General features: G+C 40.0%; 1 protein-coding gene across 1 annotated transcript in view; it reads left to right on the forward strand.

The window, feature by feature from the left end:
- MELK (maternal embryonic leucine zipper kinase) overlaps nucleotides 1–2,144 on the forward strand; it is an 81,448-nt gene extending 79,304 nt beyond the window's left edge. The window contains exon 17 of the mRNA XM_036076146.2: nucleotides 1,639–2,144. Within this exon, the coding sequence (XP_035932039.2) occupies nucleotides 1,639–1,816 (178 nt within the window). The 3' untranslated portion in view covers nucleotides 1,817–2,144. The remainder of the gene's footprint in view (nucleotides 1–1,638) is intronic.
- Nucleotides 2,145–21,671: the final 19,527 nt, after the last annotated feature.

The raw sequence follows: 21,671 nt of genomic DNA on the forward strand, positions 1-21,671 counted from the left end.
TCTAAGCATTTCCAGTTATGTCTCTTTAAAATTTCATTATTAAGGCAGATAGAAAGAGCTACTAATAGATATAACAAAATATTTAACTAGAATATTCAATGTAGAGTAAGATTTTAAGAAACAGTCTTTTGCAAAAATAATTTTATTTTTCATTATCTGTAAATGTTGGCAAGCATTCCTTACCTGAACCCTGGCTTTCTTCTTTAGGCGTCATCAGAACACATATAACTCATTCTGGCTCATTCTTCATGCTTGGGCTTTAGCGATGCTTCCAGAACCTCTAGCCAAATCTATATCAGAAAGCTTTCAGTAATCTTTCCTTCAGCGTATAATCTCTCTTTCCGATCACCAACTAGCTGCTAGCCAATAATTTATTCTTCTAACTTCCTGATCAGCTGCAAAGTCTCCGCCTTGATCCTTTTTTTTCCTTTTTAACTTTTCTGTTTGTTTTTAACTACTTTGTGAAAAAGCAGAGCAATAAAAGCTAAGTTTTTTAGTGGTGTGATCTTACTAACCTCGGATATATTCCCTTATGATCTTTTTCCAAGCCAGAAGAATTGGTTTTTCTCTTCCATAGACTGAATTGTTCTATGCTTCATCTTCCCATCAGGAACCTTAACTATAGGGTACTCCTTTTGGTACTCCTATTTCTGATAATGATTGCTCATTTTTAAGAGATCAAGACCCCAAACACAGATCTAAATTAGTAAGAAAAAGGATGATGTTTTGTGAAACCTCATAACAGATACAAGTAATTTGTCTACACTTCTGTGGAACACTGCCTAATCATAAATATTTAGGGAACTAAAATTTAAAATTGATCCTATTGTTTTTTATTTATTGGAGATTAGTAAGACAAACTAAAATATCATGCAAACTAATTAAAAAATTGATTTACATGAATTCAATTTATCTAACTTTGCAGGTACATACCTATTTCTTAAGATGCGTTTAAGGCTTCATTTGGACTGGGCCCTTCCATCATCAGAGTTGTTATGTTGCAGTTCTAGTTATATTTACCATGTGTTTCAACCATGGGAATATACCATCTCCATGGGTTTTCTGTTATAATTCTGCCATAAAGTGTAACCATGCTTCCAGATATTAGTAATAAATTCTTACTACTATTAGAAAAATCTCAAAAACATATGCCGTTCTGACAGGTTGGTAGCTTCAGCTTTATTTATATGAAAGACAAAATTTTCTGATGAGGTGCCCACAAAAATATATTCTTAATCTTCCCTGCACTTTTCCTTTGTTGTGAACATTGTGGAAATGGCCTAATGTTCAAAGATTACACTGTTGAAAGAGATGCACAAAGAAGGCCAGAAGATTTCTTGAGCATGAATGGCATGGGTAGCTATTAAACGAAGGGCTTTTCTTTGGACAAGGGAAAATTCTGATAGAGCCTTTCATCTTTATTCTTTCTTGAGATCCTAGTTCAGCTTCTGGGAAAACACCAGTCATGCTCCATGACTAAGGTATAGCTAAATCATTTGGAAACTGTAAGCAGTAATAGATTGCTTAATGTGACATAATGGTTCATTCTCTCCACTGGCCTCCTGGAGGCTTAGAAATCTCTTATACAGAATATTCATGATGCTCCTACTAACTGGTATCTTATCTTGTTTTTCATAGCTATACACTGAAGTGTCAAACACAGTCAGATTTTGGTAAAGTGACAATGCAGTTTGAACTAGAAGTGTGCCAGCTTCAAAAACCCGATGTGGTGGGTATCAGGAGGCAGCGGCTTAAGGGTGATGCCTGGGTTTACAAGAGATTAGTGGAAGACATCCTGTCTAGCTGCAAGGTATAATTGTTGGATGGTTCCCCCCCCAATGGATGAATATGGGTGTGATACAGCCTGTATGGAGACTGGTGTGATTGGTTTGATTTTTAAAGTTCTTTGGAACTACAGACTTGTTTCTAAAGAGCTGTCTTAAAGACCGATATCTTTTTGTTTTTAAACAAAAGATGTTTTGCAGATGAATCTAAGGTGTGCCCATCTGTCATTATCTACTACTGTCTTTTTTAATCATGTGGTTTTGTATATTAATAACTGTTGACTTTCCTAGATTCACTTCCATATGTGAAAGTAAGCTCTTAACTATGTCTCCTTTTAAATGTGTAATTTCTTTCTGAAATAAAATCATTTGTGAATATAGCAGGCTTCTCCTCTTCTTTGTATTTGATTTTGATCCAAATAAAACCTCAAATGGCTTCCTGACTATTAAGTAGAGACTATTTGGAGATGTTTTATCTGTTATCAAATATGCCTTGGGCAGAAAAACAGATAAGAATTCATTTGCATAATTTTTCCCCCTGTCTCTGATTTAAGTAGGATTTATTGAGATCGTTAACTAAGTCACAGCTGTGGTTACCAGAGTTAAACAACACATTTAATATGTTGAATAAAAGACTATTGACTTCAGTAAGTGTGTTCGGTCAACAATAAGTATCTGAACTATGAACCCCCATGAAATGTTACTTTATGGTAATTTTCCTTAAGTCTCGATGTTGGCCCCAAATTTGTATTTTTATTTCATTTTATTGGTCTCTAAAGGCTAGCCCTCAAGTTTTATTTGTGTGGATTTTACCAATTAAACTAGTTGGAGAAAAATAGCACTACTTCTAGTCAGTAGTGAGGGAGTATTTTGTCACTCATTTATTCAGTAAACATTTACTAAGTGCTTACAAACATTAGGTTCAGGGGCTGAAGATGATGCTGTCTAGTAAACTCAGGGAGCTCAGAATCTATTAGGGGCAGATGCATAAACTAGTATTTATAGCGTAGAGGGGATGACCAACTTTGTCTGGAGGAGTAAGGGATAATTTGTTCTTAAAGGATATATAGGTGTTCATCAGAAAGAGAAGAGGGAATATGATATTCTTGGCAGCAAGAAGAGTATGTGCAAAGGCGTGGAATTATGAAATGTCATGCCTTGTTTAGGGTGGAGGCAGAAGGTGGTGCAAGGGGGAAATAGCTGGAGTTGAGGGCTGAACATTTAGCTGGAAATAAGTGATGGAAGAACTTGAAGGAACTCAAATGTTCCACTAAAGTGTTTTGGCAAAGGGAAGCTCTCAAAGGGTTTTAAATTTTTTTAGAACAGCTTAGTGAAATATAATTCACATACTATAAAATTCACCTCTTTAAAGTATATAATTCAGTGGGTTTTATTCACATTTGTGCAACTCTCACCACAATCTAATTTTAGAACATTTTCATCACCTCAAAGAGAAACCCTGCATCCATTAGTGGTGCTCCCTGTTTGCCCACCTCACAGTTCCTGGTTCCCACTAATCTACTTCCTGTCTCTGGATCTGAGTATTCTGGACATTTCATGTACAGGGATTCATACAATATTGTGGCCTGTTGGGTCTGGCTTCTTTCACTTAACATAATGTTTTCAAGATTCATTATGTTGTAACATGTGTCAGCACTTCATTCCATGTTACAGCTGAATAATACTCCATTGTATGGATATGTCACATTTTATTTATCCATTTATCAGTTGATAGATATTTGGGTTGTTTACACTTCTTGGTTATTATGAATAACGTTGCTATTAACATTTCCATACAAATTTTTGTGTGGACATGTTTTCAGTTCTCTTATGTTTATATGTATCTTGGAGTGGAATTGTTGAGTCATTTAACATTTTGAGGAACTGACAAACTGCTTACCATTTTATGATCCCACCAGTGATTTATGAGGGTTCTAATATTTCTACATTCTCTTTAACATTTGTTATTGTCTGTCTTTTTTATTTTAGCTCTATGAAGTGTTATCTCACTATGGTTTTGATTTGCTTTTCCCTAATGACTAATGATGTTGAGCATCTTTTCATGTGCTTATTGGTCATACATCTTTTTGGAGAAATATCTATTCAGACCCTTTGCCCATATTGAATCTGGTTGTTTGTCTTTTTATTGTTGAGTTGCAAGAATTCTATAGTCCTAGGTGTAAGTCCCTTACCAAATATATGATTTGCAAATATTTTCTCTCTTTCTGTAGGTAGTCTTTTTACTTTCTTGATGGTGTCTTTGAAAAACAAAGTTTTGGGGCGCCTGGGTGGTTCAGTCTTTGGGTGTCTGCCTTCAGCTCAGGTCATGATCCCAGAGTCCTGGGATCGAGCCCCACATCGGGCTCCCTGCTCAGTGGGAGCCTGCTCCCTCTCCCACTCCCCCTGCTTGTGTTCTCTCTCTCGCTGTGTCTCTCTCTGTCAAATAAATAAAATCTTAAAAAAAAAAAAGAAAGAAAAAAAAGAAAAACAAAGTTTTAATTTTCTAAAGCCCAATCCGGCTATTTTTATAAAACATAAGAGAAGAATCACTCCTGTATTCCTGTGTCAGATGAGTCTGGAACAAAAACTTTTGACCATGAACCACAGTAAGAAGTCCGTTTTACTTTGGGATGCATCACACATAAATATAAAACACTGCTTAGCCTTACTATAAATGTGATACTATTTTCTATTTCCTTTTGTAAACATCTAGTCTGACAATTGCAGTCTTTACATTGGAGTTTTTAGTATACTTACTTTAAAAATTAAAAAAATTTAAATCTCTTTTTTGGGGATTAATTCAGCCTAGAAATGTTATTATTGGCTCTACTACCCATCAGACTGGATCAAGTAAAAATAGGTACCCTGACTGCTATTTAAGCTAAATCTTGCTTTTCTTTTTTCTTTCTTTCCTTTTTTTTTTTTTTAAGATTTTATTTATTTATTTGACAGAGACACAGCGAGAGAGGGAACACAAGCAGGGGGAGTGGGAGAGGGAGAAGCCGACTTCCCACTGAGCAGGGAACCTGACGTGGGGCTCGATCCCAGGACTCTGGGATCGAGACCCGAGCTAAAGGCAGATGCTTAATGACTGAGCCACCCAGGTGCCCCTATCTTGCTTTCCTTTAAGGACAAATAAATGTTAATGGTTGCTATAGCATCTAAAATCTATCACTTAGCTCTAATTTTATAGAGCCATTTGGAAAATTAAAGGGGTATAGTTGGGAGTTGTAAATGAGGCTGGGGTAGTTCCTAAGAGGCAAATATGGTTTAGATTGTTGACACTAAACTAAATCTGCATAGTTTTAAGTTGGCTTCCCTTTCCATTGTGCAGCCACACATGGACTTCTTTGGAGGGTGTGTGTGAATTTTATGTCCAGAGGATGGCAGTGTGAAGAAGTGATGAAGGAACTTGTGAAGAATGGTTGAAGGAATTGAAAGTTTGGAACCTGGAGAACACTTAAGGTGTTAACCCTCAAATACCTGAAGGTCTATCATGAGGGGAAAATAGGAGACTTGTTTTGGTGATAGTAGCAGGCAAAGAAAGTCCAGTGAGAAGTTGGAGGTAGAGGTCATATCTTATTCATCTTTGTGTTCCTAGCATTTAGTAGTGCCTAGAATACAGCAGGGACTCAGTATATACTTATAAAGTTGAACCATATTGAAGTTAAGCTCACGATAAAGAGCTTTCAGAAAAACTCCAAGCTACCTGACAAGAGAGGGTGCCCAGGAATATAGTGGCTTCCCTGTCATTGGAGGTGTTCAGACATGTTGGACAGCCATTCATAGGAAACGTCATAGAAGGGATTTAAGTACTGAACTGAAACCAATAGTCCTAAAGCTCCTATCTGTCCAGTAACAGTGTGGAAGATAATCAATTGTTTGGATATTGGGAGTAGAGTGACTGCAGAAGCTTTAGCAGCAGCATTTTAGGTAATTTTGTATATTTTGCAAATTGGGGATGATAGAATGGTGAGTGAGTTGAAGGAGCAATAAAAGGTTGTGTTTCTTGGCTGTGATAGAGAGAAATAAAGTAATGATCATAGTAACTACCTAGGATTGAACACCCACTGTGTGCCAGACACTGCACTGGATGATTTATATCAGGCATCAGCAAACTACGGCCTGTGGACCACCCTGTAGCCCTGTAGTCTTTTTTGGTAGTTTTATTGGAACACAGCTGTGCTCATATTATCTATGACTGCTTTTGTGTTAGAGTGGCAGAGTTGAGTAAATTTGACAGAGACTGTATGACCTGCAAAGCATAAAGTATTTACTATTATAAAGTATTTACAGAAAAAGTTTGCTGACCCCAGATTTAAATAAGTGCTTTCAAATCATATACATATTAACTCACTTAGTCTTTGCACTAATTCTGCAAGGTTGGTGGTATCCCTTTTTACAGAGGAGAAAGCTGAGTATCAGAGAGGCAAAGTAATAACTCTCTCAAGGTTATAAAGCTTGTAAGTGTATTGGCTTTGAATCAGGCATGACAGGCTCCAAAGTGCATGTTCTTTCCTATACTAGAAATAGGTGTAATACCTCTCTCCTGAAATTGTGCCATATAGAAAAGCATGATTATATATTATACTCATCAAAAGATTGCTTTTTTTAAAGCAGCAATCTTACACAAACTGGTTAAGATGTAGGAAAACTTCACTAATCCAGACCTTATTACAGTTGAGTTTGTTGTGTGATTCCTAATGAAAATAAGAAATTCAAAGTGTCTTCCTCTGCATAAGAAGAATATAGTCTACCAAGGAAATAGGAATTGAAAGACTGCCAGCTTCTTGGTTCCACAGTGATTTTGTACATTTTAAAGAGCTTATTTTTATGACTATGATTATTATGTAATATAGGCCTATAGAATTATATATTTAAAAGCCTTTCTGTAGGCTCTGGGTTAGGGTCCATTTCCTTGCTTTTTCTAATTTCTGGAGGCTGCCCACCTTTCTCAGCTCATGGCCCTCTTCCTCCCGTCTTCACACAAAGGCAAGTTGAGTCCTTTTCACATCATATTACTCTTTCCACAGTCACATTTCCCTCTGACTCTGAACTCTTCTCCCTCCCTCTTCTACTTTTAAACACTGTAATGATTACATTGGGCCCACTCACGTCATGCAGGAGTATTTCCCTGTCTTAGGGTTAGCTGTTGGGCAACTTTAATTCCATCTGTAAGCTTAATTCTCCTTTGACATGTAACATATCATATTCATAGATTCCAGGAATTAGGATGTGATGTCTGTGGTGTGGGGGCATTCTGCCTATCACAATGATCAACTGATTTTTGACAGATACCAGGACAATTCAGTGGGGGAAAGAATAGTCTTTTCAACAAATGGTGTTCAGGGGCGCCTGGCCAGCTCAGTCGGTAGAGCATGTGATTCTTGATCTTAGAGTTGTGAGTTTGAGCCCCACATTGGGTGTAGAGATTGCTTAAAAATAAAATCTTAAAAAAACAAAAACAAATGATGTTAGATAATTGGATATCCACAAGCAAAAAATGAAGTTGGACCCCTCCCTCATACCATATAAAAAATTAACTTAAAATGGATCAGAACCTAAATGTAAAAGCTAAAATGATAAAATTCATTTTAAAAACGTGTGGGGGTAAATGCAGTCTTGGATTAGGTAATGGTTACTTAGACATGACATGAAAAGCACAAGCAACAAGTGGAAAAATAGATATACTGGACTTCACCAAAATTAAAAACTTTTGTGCTTCAGAGGATACCATCACAAAAAAATGAAAAGACAACCTACAGAATGGGAGAAGATATTTACTAAATATATCTGATAAATGACTTGTAACCAAAATATAAAAAGAATTTTTAAAACTCAACCAGAAGAAAACAACACAATTTAAAAAATTGGCAAAAGATCTGAACACATTCTTCACCAAAGAAGATACACCGATGGCAAATAAATGTATGACAAGATGCTCAACATCATTTGTCATTAAAGAATTTGAAATTAAAACAAGATACCACTACATACCTATTAGAATGGCTAAAATCCAAGAAACTGACAATACCAAATGCTGACAAGGATGTGGAGCAACAGGAACTCTCATTCATTGCTGGTAGAAATGCAAAATAGCGCATCCACTTTGGATGACAGTTTGATAGTTTCTTACAAAGCTAAACATAATCTCACCATATAATTCAGTAATTGTGTTCCTAGGTCTTTGCCCAGTGGATTTGAAAACTTAGGTCTACACAAAAACTTACGTGTGAATGTTTATTCATAATTGCCCAAGATTGGAAGCAACAAAAATATTCTTCAATACGTGAATGGTTAAACTGTGGTACATCCATACAGTTGAATATTTTTCAACAGTAAAAAAGAAATGAGCCATCAAGCCTTGAGAAGACCTAGAGGAACACTAACTGCATATTACTAAGTGAAAGAAGCCAGTCTGAAGAGACTACCCACTGTACGGTTATAATTAATATGGCATTCTGGAAGGGGCAAAACTAAAGAGACATGGAAAAAATCAGTGGTTGCCAGTGGGATGGGAAGGAGTGTTGAATAAATGGCCCATGGGAATTTTTAGGGTGGTAAAACTATTCTCTATGATACAGTAATGGTGGGTACAGAATATTATGCGTTTGTGAAAGCCTATAGAACTTGACAGCACAAAGCATAAACTCTAGTTGTCTGAATCTGTTTAGGCTGCGATGGCAAAGTACCACAGACTGGGTGGCTTAAATAGCACTTATTTCTCACAGTTCTGGAGGCTGAGAACTCCCCAAGATCAAGGGACTGGCAGATGCCTGCTTCCTGGTGCAGACAGCTCTCTTCCCACTGTGATGTAACATGGTGGAAGAAGTGAGGGAGCTCTCCGGTCTCTCTTGTAAGGGCACGAATCCCATTCATGAGGGCTCCATCCCTCCACCTGATCACCTCCCAAAGCCCCACCTCTAAATACCATCACATTGGAGATTAGGTTTCAGCATATGAATTGGGGATGGGGGGCAGACACAAACATTCAATCTGCAGTATTATTGTTCGTGAATTAAATCATTTAAGAAGTTGGGATTTCTCAGGGAGGAATGTATACTGTGACAAGAGAATCTAGCTATTAAAAAATGTATGAAATAACCTCACTGAAGGGGGAGGGGGAAAAGTTGCTGACCTGAGTAACTTTGGAAATGAAGAGAGTGTGTAAGACTCAAAACAAAAGGAACCACACATAAGCATTGTACTCTAGGTAATAAAATTGTTTCCCTTGAGAGGACAAGTTAACAGTTCCGGTGCTTGTATACTGGAATTGAAGTAAATGGATGGTAGATGGTAGAAGCTAGATCTCTAACTGTTGGAGTGGGAATTTACAGATAAGCAGGGGAAGGAGGCTAGAATGATCCATGTCCATGTGGTGATGGATTAGGGAAGGAGACATCAGTAAGAACTCATTTACTTTTTTCTTTTAAGAGAGGGAGAGTGGGGGAGGGGCAGAGGGAGAAATAATCTTAAGCAGACTCCACGCCCAGCGAGGAACCCAACACTGGGCTCAATCTCACAGCCCTGAGATCATAACCTGAGCTGAAATCAAGAATTAGACCCTTTAACAGACAGAGCCACCCAGGCTTCCCAGAACTCATTTACCTTAATATAGATACAGATGGTTACATATAGAAATGTTTATAGATATGTATATATATACAACTTAGTATCAGCACATATATTTCTCTTTTATTGTCAGCTGAGAAGGTCTGAAAGATACCCTGGTAGCAATAAGCGGACGCAGTGCCCGGATCTTGTTTCTAATACCATTACCATTCTCCAATAAAAGGAACCAGGACTCCTTGGAGAAATAGCTGGTTCTATCTAGGACTGGGACAGGAAATATGCAAGATGAGTCTGAAGCATAGTGCCAGGAAGTAAGGAAGTGCTAACAACAGCCACACTCACATTGATGGGAATATGTCGTCGAGTGGAGAGAACTTGGAGTTGTTGGCAGATTTTTAAAAATCTAAGTTGTTTGAAATAGTAGTTATTGTAAAAGCTTCGTTGTGTCTGAGCAGAGAGACTTTGGGCACTTGCTTGGCCTTTGAAAGCTTCAGGTTCTCAGCTGTTAAACAGAAAAAACAGTGCCCTCTTCAGGGGCAAGTTGTAAGAATTGTCAGAATATGTGTGCACTCATGATACTGGGTCTGTCCAAAGTCAGCCCAGAAGATGAGCTTCATAGTATCCTTCTAACTGGGCTCTATGTCGAGTGGTCTTGTCAAGACACAAATCTGGTATGTATGCCCCCAAATGATTAGCCAGTTGACACAAGGCCATTTGTTGAATATGTGTTCATTCTTGACTTACTTTTAACTTCATTTAGTTCAGTTACTCAGTCAACACTTGTTGAATTAGAACTTCATGTTGGTGCTAGGTGAGATATGGGAAAGAATACATGTATTTTCCTGCCATCAGGGTGCTTAGGGTCTCAATGAGAAATCTGTTGGGCAGCAACAAGATGCATTGAAGTTCACACATGGGGTTTGGGGGGGGTCACTTTTCCACGTGATCCTCTAAGCCAACTTTCCAAGAGGCAACTGTTTCTCATAGCATATGAGAAAAAGGGTCTAGGGTATGACCTCTTATTCCTACTTTAATGCACTGTGAAGACTTAGCTAAGTCCAGCTGTAGCTTTTTGTATCACTATCAGAAAGACTGTGCACTTGAGCAGGAAGAGTGCTGGATTCTGGGACTCAGGCCTTTGGACTCCTGAGCTGATTCTGTTTATGACCTTGGGTAAGTTACTGGCCATCTCTGGGTTTGTTTCTATAAACATGACACACACATGCAAACATATACAAACCTCTTTTAGGGTCTCTCCTAGCTGATACGACAAATGATGTCGAGGTTTGATGTGTAATTAGGAGTGATGGTTTCAAGTTTTGGCTAAGATAAGTAGCTCCAACAGAGTAGCTACAAACACCTCACCATGTGACATAAGTATATACCTAAAATACAACACTCCTTACAAAGGACACTGGCCTGGACAACACTTCCTCTATATTTAGGTGTTCATTCTGCTGATCTGCTGATCTGCTTGGTGTTCTGAATTCCCAGTCTGGTTTATACACTCTGAGAAGCCTCAGGCATTCACTTGATGGAGAGAAATAACTTGCACAGAAAAATATTTAGAATTACCAAGCAGAGTTACAGAGCAGGAAGATTTAATTCCAAGGGAGACTTTCAATGAAGTTTGGTGGTTAATGGGAAATTTCTTGCATTTGTCTTAAAAGACCTAAACCATCCAGAAGGCCAGGGTGTAGTCAGAGGTGAGAGTGATACACTTTGATATTTTCGTGTCAGAGGTGCAAAAAAAAGACCTTTGAGGAAGGGGATATCTCTCAGGATTTAATATTTTTATTTTTATATTTTAATGTATTTTTAATGTTAAATTTGATTCTGTTTTGGGCTAGATATTAGAATGAGGAAATATTGATTTATACAATTTCAGAGCTGAAAAGGGCCCTTGAGATAAAAGACTACTGCCCCTCTCTCCACCCCACCCTGTCCCTGCCATGTCCTTAGCTGAGAGGAGGATCTTTTTTTAGAGAGAGAGATGGAAAGAAATCATAGGGGACAAGTCCAGGGTGACAAGATCCACCATCCATCATGGCTCCTGACCACGAACAGTTGGAGCCTTTCTCTTTACTCTGTGTTTTTTTTTTTTTAATTAACCTTTTTTCATTTTTCCTACTTTAGAATTTCACATTATAGTCCTTTGTTCATTCTCCTCTTTTCTCTCGATAATGAAAATGGATATAATATGAACTTAAACTCACTTGCCCTGGGTCATTGCCAGTGCTTAATAAAAGTGTATTAGTATTTGTAGTAATGATAATAACCCACAGATAATGATGTCGCTAAAGACCAAAGGGTCCCCTTGCAGAGAAGCCCCCCCTTCCAGTCTCCTAGCTTTGCTGGATTTAACGGAGACCTTGACTGCTTCAGATAGTCATTGTCCCTTTTAAATTATCAAGGTTTCATGGAGACAAGCATTCTTCACTTAAGGGTTTTCCAGACTGTCTGATGTGCTGGGCTCTGGATAACCTTGTTCCTATGTCATCATATGTCATGCTGCCTCTCAGAAATTGTTCCCTGATGTTTGCAAAAATGAACTACTTAAAGGAAAACCAGAAGAAATTCCCTTTGTTCACTTACACACACACACACACACACACACACACACACACACCCACACACACCCCTTCACTATTGGAAATGGTTACACCTGGATAAGTGAGTCAGGATCATGAGGAGATTTGAAGCTGTGTGATGTGAGGAATGGCAGGAGGAGATGAGACTGAGGAGGAGATGTGACAGGCATGTTCACAAATCTGAGGATACGTGGAAGAGGGATTTGAACTTTTCTGGGTAGTCCTATCGGGTATAAAGAAGACCAAATTTATGGGTATAATAAGCTGGATTTGGTTTGATATGAGGTAGGCCTTCTTAGCTGTCTAAGAAGGAAACATGCTTGCCCAGGAAGTGGCCAATCCCCTATCCCTGGAGTGCTCCAGCAGCAGCAGGGGAGTCCCCCAACTGGGACTGTTGAGGAGGGATTGTAAAGATTAGGTGATGTCTGAAATGAATCACTTGAGGCTCCTTTCTAACCTCAAGGGGCAATAATTCTATAAGGTTCTTGATATGAGAATCCTTGATCCCATTTCTACATTGTAGAGTGGAAGTCCCGGGGGTTTCTTGATAGAAAGCTCAAGTCTAGGATCTGGCTTTAGGAAGGGGAAAATGGCCTTTTCCAATGGCCCAGCATCTCCAGCTGGCCCCAGGGTTATATGAGTGGCTCTAAGCCCCAGGCAAACTTCAGCCATTGTCAACATCTGAGGAATAGGTGAAGGAGCTGGAGACAGGAGAGGAAACAATTAGTCATCAAAGTTAAGAGAGGAGGCCTTTGAAAGAGGCATAGACAGCAGTCCTGGAGGCTGTTGAGAGGTCAAGGAGGCTAAGGAATGAGAGGTGGCATTGGATCTTTCAAGTAGGAACGCAAGAGTGTGCTGGGGCAGAAGCTTGACCTCAGGAACACAAGAGAATTGCTGAGAAGTAGAGGCAAAAAGGTCAGATTCCATGCTCGTGGATTTAGCTGCAAGAATGATGGGATGGAGGCTAGACAGGTAAGACCTATGAAGATGAAGGTCGAAGGCAGATGGGGAGGGGAATAAAGATGAGGAGAAATAGCTGATGTTGGAGGAAGAAAGGATGTTGGGTAGGGGAGAGGGAGAGAGGGAGAGAGAGAGCGAGCGCATCTCTGTTTCTCAGATCCACAAATAGACTCCATGCAGATGGGACTAGGTTTAAATAGAAGGTGAGAAATCCTTTGGTTTACAAGGGATATTGAAGTGTGGCTGTAGAGGGAACTGCCCAGAGGTCAAGTCTCTAAGGGTACCATTGTCATGCTTGTAGCTGAACTCGATGACTGTGTTAGCTCTTCCTGGCCCCTGACACTGTTATCCATTTCCTCCATTTGGAACTCTCTCTGCTTTTGATTTTATTCCCTTCTGGTTTTCCAACCATGCCTCAGCTTCTTCCTCTGTCTGCCCCTTAGATGTTAATTCCAGGCTTCTGACTCTGGCCCACTTCTCTTCCTGCTCTTCACATTTCTCTAGATGTTCTCATCTATCCTGTGGCTCATGATGGCTCCCAAATCTGCATCTCTGACCCAGACCTCTCCTCAGCTCTAAGTCCTTCTACTCAGTCCACTTTCACTGTACAGCTCCATTTGGATGTCCCATAGGCACCCAAAAGGCAACATATCTAGACCCAAACTTATACCCCCTCAGACTGTTTTTTCCCCACTGTTCCCATCTTTAGGGTGACCATACATCCCTGGTTGCTGAAATAGTCTCAGTTTAAGCCTGTTGTCCCAACATAATTATTAATAATCTCCCTTTTCCTCTCAGAAATGTTCTGGTTTGAATGATACATTATAAGATCACTTTATCCATTTTGGACGGTAGCATGACCAGTCACTTAAATGCCCATGCCAGAAATTTCATATTTATCCTACACTTAGGATAAATTTGCTTAACTCCCACATTCTGTATTGTTTGTCTCATTCCAGAGGACTGAGCCCCTGGGCAGCAGGGACAGAGTCTTATCCACTGTGATATTCTAGTGCCAAGCACAGAACCTGGTCTATAGAAGATGCTCAATAAATGTCAAGTAAAGGACATGAAGATGGAGTTAAGGGATGGAATTAGAAACCATAGAATATTAGAGCTGGAAAGGGTGGGCCCTTAGGCCTATCCTCTCGTTTTATAGATAAGGAAATTGAGGCCCAGAATGGTGCATGGACTTGACCAAAGTCATGACCAGTTAGTGACAGGTCAGTACTGGACCCCAGATCTGCCAAAACCTATCAAAGGCTCTTTTCTAGGTGTTTTAAATCTTCTTCATTAAGTAGAGGGACAACTCAGCAGTCTGCCTTCATTAGACCCTTAGTGTGTGTATATGTGTGTGTGTGTGTGTGTGTGTGTGTGTGTGTCCCCTGAGGGTTTGGGGATGTGGTATGGAGGGGAAGAATCGATATTCTTGTTTCCAACAGTGTTCAAAGAAGCTGAGGAGACCCGTCAAGGCTTATTTGAGAGGCATTATACCACTTTTCTCTTGGAGACATTTTCACCTTCTTAACATTGCCAGACCAGGTTAAAATAAAATCTGATCTGACAGTAACTCAGGTGGTGTCTTTTGTTATTGTTTCTAAATCAAGATGAGAATCAGATGCTGTGAAACACAGCCTCAGCAAGCGGGTCATGGAAGGCTAGCATATCGTTTACTGCTCGATCTGACATCTTGTTGCTGGACATGGGGATTCTGAAAAAGAGGCCACCTGCCTTCAGTGGAGTCTTTCCTCCTTCTTTTAGTTCACCTCCAATTCTTCTCTTAGCCTGGTCTTGGCGAAGAAATCATTTGATTTTGAAAAAAGGATCCGTTTTTCTGCTCTTTGTGTTCCTTATTTGTAAAATAAGTAGGCTAGAGACTCTCATCGCTGTGTCTAGCCCTGAGTCCCATCATGTTAAGGGTCCTCTGCCCATTGCTTGGAACAGACTTGGACATTCATATCTACCATAGGTATATCTAATATAGATACATTTACGCTATCAAAATCCAGGTCTCTGCTTTGTTCTTGGCCAGACTGAATCTCTCTTATACATGATACTTAAATTCATCATTCCTTAAATGTCCAGTACTCTTTCTTTTTAAAACACTCTAATATGCTTATTATTTCAACCATTTATATTTAACATTAAAGTTTAATCATGAAGTTGTTAACCATAGAAAATTATTAAATAAGTGAGTTTGGAATGAGCATGGAACAGCTGAAAAAAAAATGAGTGAGTATTTCAGAATGAGCACTTTGGAAAAGAAATTTATGCATAGAAAACAATGGAGAATTACAATTAAGAGCTCTGGGGATCTCAAACTGATTTGTCCAGCTATTACATAGTCATTTCAATTTAAATTAAAATTGTAACTATTTTCTAGTCTACTAAAAATATGAGGTGTCACATTAAGAGTTTTAATGGTGCGTTCTCTGGGGAATGCAAAAATGCAAGATTGTAGCACATAAATAACTGTATAGAGAAGAGTGAATAAATTCTCTGCCAAAAATGAATATGATAAAAACAGAAATGACAGTGGATTATTTTATTCCCTCTAGTGAAGCGCAGCTCACACATTAGAGCAAAGAAACAGTTCATAGGGTGTCTAATTCCGTATCACTTTGTCAGAGCTGATGAAAAGAACAACACAAAAAATTTTAACTGGTTGATGAACTCAGGCATAAATGAGGCCATATATTTTGTTCCCAATGTAAAAAAAATTTTAGCCATAGGAAGTAGGTTGATATTAATATTTGATAGCCCTGGTTCATAGAAAATTGGATTAGTCAAGGTTTTAACCACTGTAGAACATGTTTAAGGCAATCAAAAACTTCTGGAGGGGAAAAAAAGATTAAAGTCAAAAGCAGGAGATGTAGCTACCTGGAGTAGGCTAAATCCTGATGTGTGTGTGTGTGTGTGTGTGTGTGTGGTCGTGTATGCTAGAATGGCTGGTCAGAGTGGTTGGTAGAACACAGGAGATTTGGGATTTTATTGTAATACATGTGAATTATAGATAAAAGAAGTGGTATCTGGACATCTGGATAATGGAGAGAGTTAACTGAAGTAAGAACCAGGTGCAAGAGAGTTACTATAACTAAGTTTGGTTGAGCTTCCAGGTAGTCGGATAAAAAGGAAATTGGTAGGTTTCATACATCTTGTCATATCAATGTCTTCCTGTTCCTAAGTTCTTGGAGGAATTTGTTGTTTGGAGCAGTAGTTCTCAAACTTGAGTACACTTAAGAATTATCTGGCCTCTGGAGATTCTGTTTAACTTGTCTAGGATGGGACGTGTGCATCAATATTTTTTTTAAAAGCTCCTCAGGTGGGTTTGATGCACAGCCAGGCTTGTGGGTTAGTGGTGTAGAACCTTACAGAGAACAAATGACTAATCGCTGTTCAGCAGAAGATACAGAAACTCTTTATACAACCAATTATCATATTGATTCTTAATATAAGAGGAGTATTGATTTGTAGTTCAGTGAAGGCATTTCTAAAACAATTCAAATCCAGTTTTCCTGCCACATAAAATTACAGGCATCTGTACTTTGAGTAATCCATTCCTGAAAAACCAGACATTTTGCATACACATGCTAGCTGGGAGCCAATTTTTATTATTTTATTTTATTTATTTATTTTTTAAAGATTTTATTTATTTTTTGACAGAGAAAGAGAGACAGCGAGAGAGGGAACACAAGCAGGGGGAGCGCGAGAGGGAGAAGCAGGCTTCCTGTCAAGCAGGGAGCCCGATGCGGAGCTCAATCCCAGGACCCTGGGATCATGACCTGAGCCGAAGGCAGACGCTTAAGGACTGAGCCACCCAGGCACCCCCAATTTTTATTATTTTAAATAGGAAAAAATTACAATGTATTAAATGCAACCCAAATCCCTCAACTAAATTTTACTGAGACAGTCAAATTCCTTTATAAACTTAAGTTACAAATTACCACATTAGGATGTAAAAAGGCTTACAACATTCCTTCCTGTCATTAAATGATACATAGGTTTTTAACGGTCATTTGTGCTCAGTGACAAAGCTTCTTTTAGGACTAGCCCCATCTGAGACACACTTCCTTTTTATTGTTTCCTGATGCGCTGTTCAAATTTTGTTCAATTCTGATGGTCTACCAATTATAGTTGGAAGAAACTTGAGGCTTTTCTCAAACACAATGTCACAGTTTTTGTGATATATTTTTTAATGAATGAAAAATTTTTCCTTTGTGAATATTGGCTTAAATATTATATTGAAAGATATGTGTATTCTATGATATTTGGTCATTCCTATTCTGAGGGGCATTCTAGCAGGGAAATGCTAAACAGGGAGATATTCTACTTAAAAATGCATTTAGGGGGTGCCTGGTTGGCTCAGTTGGTTAAGCGACTGCCTTTGGCTCAAGTCATGATCCTGGAGCCCCAGGATCGAGTCCCGCATCGGGCTCCCTGCTCAGCGGGGAGTCTGCTTCTCCCTCTGACCCTCCCACCTCTCATGCTCTCTCTCTCATTCTCCCTCTCTCAAATAAATAAATAAAATCTTTAAAAAAATGAAAATGCATTTAGGGTCACCTGGGTGGCTCAGTCGCTTAAGTATCCAACTCTTGGTTTTGGCTCAGGTTATGATCGAGCCCTGCGTCTGGCTCTGCACTCAGTGCGGAGTCTGCTTCAGATTCTTTCTCTTCTCTCTGCCCCTCCCTGCTTGCTCTTGTTGTCTCAAATAAAATCTTAAAAAAAGAATAAAAATAAAAATGCATTTAAAAAGTCCAAGGTGGATAACCAGGCTTGAGAATTGAATTAGTAAGGATATTTTTTGGCTGCAAGTAACACAATACCCTCCCTCATTAAAGTGGGTATTCGTGGCAAGAAGTCCAGAGGTGGATGGTCACAGAGTTGGTCCAGCAGCGTAATGTTGTAATCAAGGGCTATAGCTATTCCCACCTGCTTGATGCTTTACTCAACTCATGGTGTTGGTGTTGTCTCCCTTCATGGTCACAAGATGACTGCAGCAGCCCAGATACCATGCCTTCTGTCAACAGAGTCCAGAAGTAGGAAGGGATGGCAGTGAGAGAACTCCTCTTATTCAGTCTCTCTTTATATCAGGAGCAAAGTCCTTCTCACAAGCCTTCAAGCAGAATTCTAACATCTCATTAGCAGAAATGGGCTATATGGCCATCCATAGCTATAAAGGAGGCTGGAAGAATGGTTATCTTGCATCTACAACCTCCATCATGCAGGGAATCCGATGGGGGAGAAGAAAGGCTGGTGGAAAGGTCAATAGAGTCTAGATTCTATCATTAATGAGCTGTGTGTCCTTGGGCAGGTCTCTTGCCCTCCATAAATTGATAGGGTTTTCTGACAGAACACTTCTGCTTGCATTTTAAGTTGTTACTTACAAAGGTTTGTCTTGATTGGAAAAGAGAATGTCTATGGAGATTGCCAGGGCACCTTGGCATATAAAAATTGCTAACAAGTTCTACAGCAAAGAGAACAGTTTATCTATCCAACCCAGTGTTCCCAAGATGTATTTGACCATAGAACCTTTTATATAAACCAGGAACTTGTGCATCCAGTATTCTGGAACTCTCCAGGAAACACTGACCTGTTAGATTGAAGTTTCTTAAAGATAGGGTCTTCATCTTTAAATTTCTCAGAGTACTCAGCAGAGTTTCCAGATACACACTGCTCATCCTTCATCAAGGCTTTAACTTCACTTCCTCAGGGAAGACATCTCATCCATCCAAACTAGGACAGAAGATACACATGTATATTTCCTGACCTATTTTGGCATGTATCCTGTATAAATATATCCTATCTTCCTCCTGTAATGTATAGATACCTCAATTGCAAAAACTTGTAATTTGTTATCATGAGTATATATGATCTGTCTTGCCAATGGACTTGTATTTATGTACAAAGTGGTTTTGAGGATCAAATGAGTCAGGAGGCATAAATGTGCTTTAAAAACTGAAATAGAAGGAATCTTTTCAATAAACCCAAAATATGCAGTTGGAGATGGGGGGCGGTAAAAGCCTACAAGAAGCCAAACCACAGGCATTACCATGAAATCTGATGGCCATCATTCTGCAGCCATCATCATCCCCTCGAACACCCAGACCTCTCCTGCCTTCCCTGCAAAGAGCACTCAGTCCCACGCTGCCACAGCACCTGGCTCATCTGCACTCTGCAGGTGTGTTCAAAGTCATTTCGCTCCTTGTTCCTTATCTGCCCTACCTGGAGACACTCAGACTGTGTGAAGGACATTATTAGGGCCGCTGTAGGGTGACTCTGGTGACTGAATAATGCATGAAACCAGCAGTGGCCAAGGAGGAGCCTCCCCAAGTGGGTGGTGGGTTGAGGACAGGGTCTGGTCTCCATCTGTGGGGACCCGACTTTCCTATCTGTGGGGTCTTTCAGATTGATGGCTCAGTCCATATGGATGAGGTTCCTTTAGTAGGTTTCTTGAAATGTTTATTAGCTGGAAACAGGTATGGACTGACAAGTTAGACAACAGTGCTTAATGGTTTACAAAGGGTGCCCATGTCCTTCCCATTCATTTCACTGGGGCCTCACAAATTGCTCTGGGAGGTAGAGGGGTCAAGGGTTGTTATCTATCATCTATTGACAGGGAAACCGAGACCCCAAGAAAGCATGATTTGCCCAAGAGAAGATCAGTCTTCTGGGCGACTTATTATTATTTTTTTAATGTTCCTAAATTAACTGAATCCACAGTACTTTTCTGTTCTTAAGCCAAATTGGAATGTTTCTCCTGCTCTCCTATTCCTATTTAAAATAAAAGCATGGGGGCTGCCTGGGTGGCTCAGATGGTTAAGCGTCTGCCTTTGGCTCAGGTCATGATCCCAGGGTCCTGGGATCGAGCCCCACATCGGGCTCCCTGCTCAGTGGGAAGCCTGCTTCTCCCTCTCCCACCTCCCCTGCTTGTGTTCCCTCTCTCGCTGTGTCTCTCTCTGTCAAATAAATGAATAAACATCTTTAAAAGAAAAATAAAAATAAAAAAATAAAATAAAAACATGGAGCGCCTGGGTGGCTCAGATCATGATCTCAGGGTCCTGGGATCGAGCCCCTCATTGGGCTCCCTGCTCAGCGGGGAGCCTGCTTCTCCTTCTCCCTCTGCCACTCCGCCTGCTTGTGTTCTCTCTCGCTCTCTTTCTGTCTCTGTCAAATAAACAAACTCTTTAAAATAAAATAAAAACATAACAAATTTATCATCTTAACCATTTTTATGTTTATGATTCAGTAGCATTAAGTACATTCACAATGTTATACAACCATCACTTCTAATTCCAGAACTTTTTCATCGTGTCACACAGAAACTCTGTACATTAAACATTAACTCCCAGCCTCCCCTCCCTCCAGCCCCTGGCAACCATCATTCTACTTTCTTTTTCTATGAATTTGCCTATTCTAGGTACCTCATATAAGAGGAATCATACAATATTTATCTTTTTGTATCTGGCTTATTTCACTTAGCATCGTGTTCTCAAGGTCCATCCATGTTACAACATGTATCAGGATATCCTTCCTTTTTAAGGCTGAATAATATTCTATTGTATGTACACACCACATTTTGTTTATCCATTCAGCCATTGATGGACCCTTGGGTTGCTTCCATCTTTTGGCTATTGTGAATAATGCTGCTGTGAACATGTGTACATCCTGTTAAGAGTCCCAGCTTTCAGTTCTTTTGGGTATATGCCTAGGAGTGGAATTGCTGGATCGTGTGGTAATTCTATTTAACTTTTTGAGGACCCGCCATACTGTTTCCCTAGTGGCTGTCCCATTTTACATTCCCATCATCCTTTTCTATTTTTAAGCCGGAATTCATCCTCTGCCTCCAGCATCTCCCATTCATCTCCACTCCCCAAACATCCACCCTGTGTACAAAGCGGATGTGCCTGTCCCACTTATTAGAGGAAAAAAAAAGTTGCATTAATAGTTAAAAGTGTGGTATTAAGCCGGGTCTGGCAGTAGGTGATTGATGGCCTCCATTACACCCCATTAGATATTTTATTCTTGTTAAATGAAGAGCAGCCAACTTTGTCAAGTATTTCTAGTTCCCTCTGGTCTTATTGGTCCGATCTATTCTTCAGGACGGCCTGTAAATGGCCACATATGGCTGAGTGTCTGCAGGACGGATGGCCATGCAGCTGGCGTTCATTGGCCACCAATTTACCCCGGCCCCCTTCATTGTGAGCCTGACAGCACCGGGGAGCCTTGTAGATCTAACCAAATATATCTATTTTCTAATTGTCTATTTATCACCTTCTGGGGATTTGTGGGCCTCCTATCTGAAGGCAAAGGGGGGATGGCCTTGAACAATGATCCTTGTCAAGGCTCTCGCTCGCTCTAAATTAGGGCCTAGTTGCTAAATAACTAATTTAGTCCTGCTATCAAGCTGAAAAAGTGGGTATTCAGCACAAAGTGCCAGCTGGGGAATTGATTATGTCTTCTCTCAGCGAGTGTGATAAACCTGCCGCCGAGCCACCGTGGAAGGCTGGAGATGGCTCCCCCGGGGTGGTGGCGTTTCATCATGGAGAATTGGCAGGGGTGCCAGGTCCACTGCCCGCGTGGCAGCTGAAGTCTGGGGCACTGGACCTGCCCCGCCATGGCACCTGCGGGGAGTCTGGCCAGCACGGCACCTTCCTGCTCCCGTGGCTTCTGCCTGGAGCCATGGGGATGGTGGCATCTGTCAGAGATGGGACCAAGGTGAGAATTGGGGAGGGGACAGGAAAGTCATCCTGACAGTCCCAATTCC

The sequence above is a fragment of the Halichoerus grypus genome, chromosome 14, assembly GCF_964656455.1.
Source record: "Halichoerus grypus chromosome 14, mHalGry1.hap1.1, whole genome shotgun sequence".
Lineage (NCBI taxonomy): Eukaryota > Metazoa > Chordata > Mammalia > Carnivora > Phocidae > Halichoerus > Halichoerus grypus.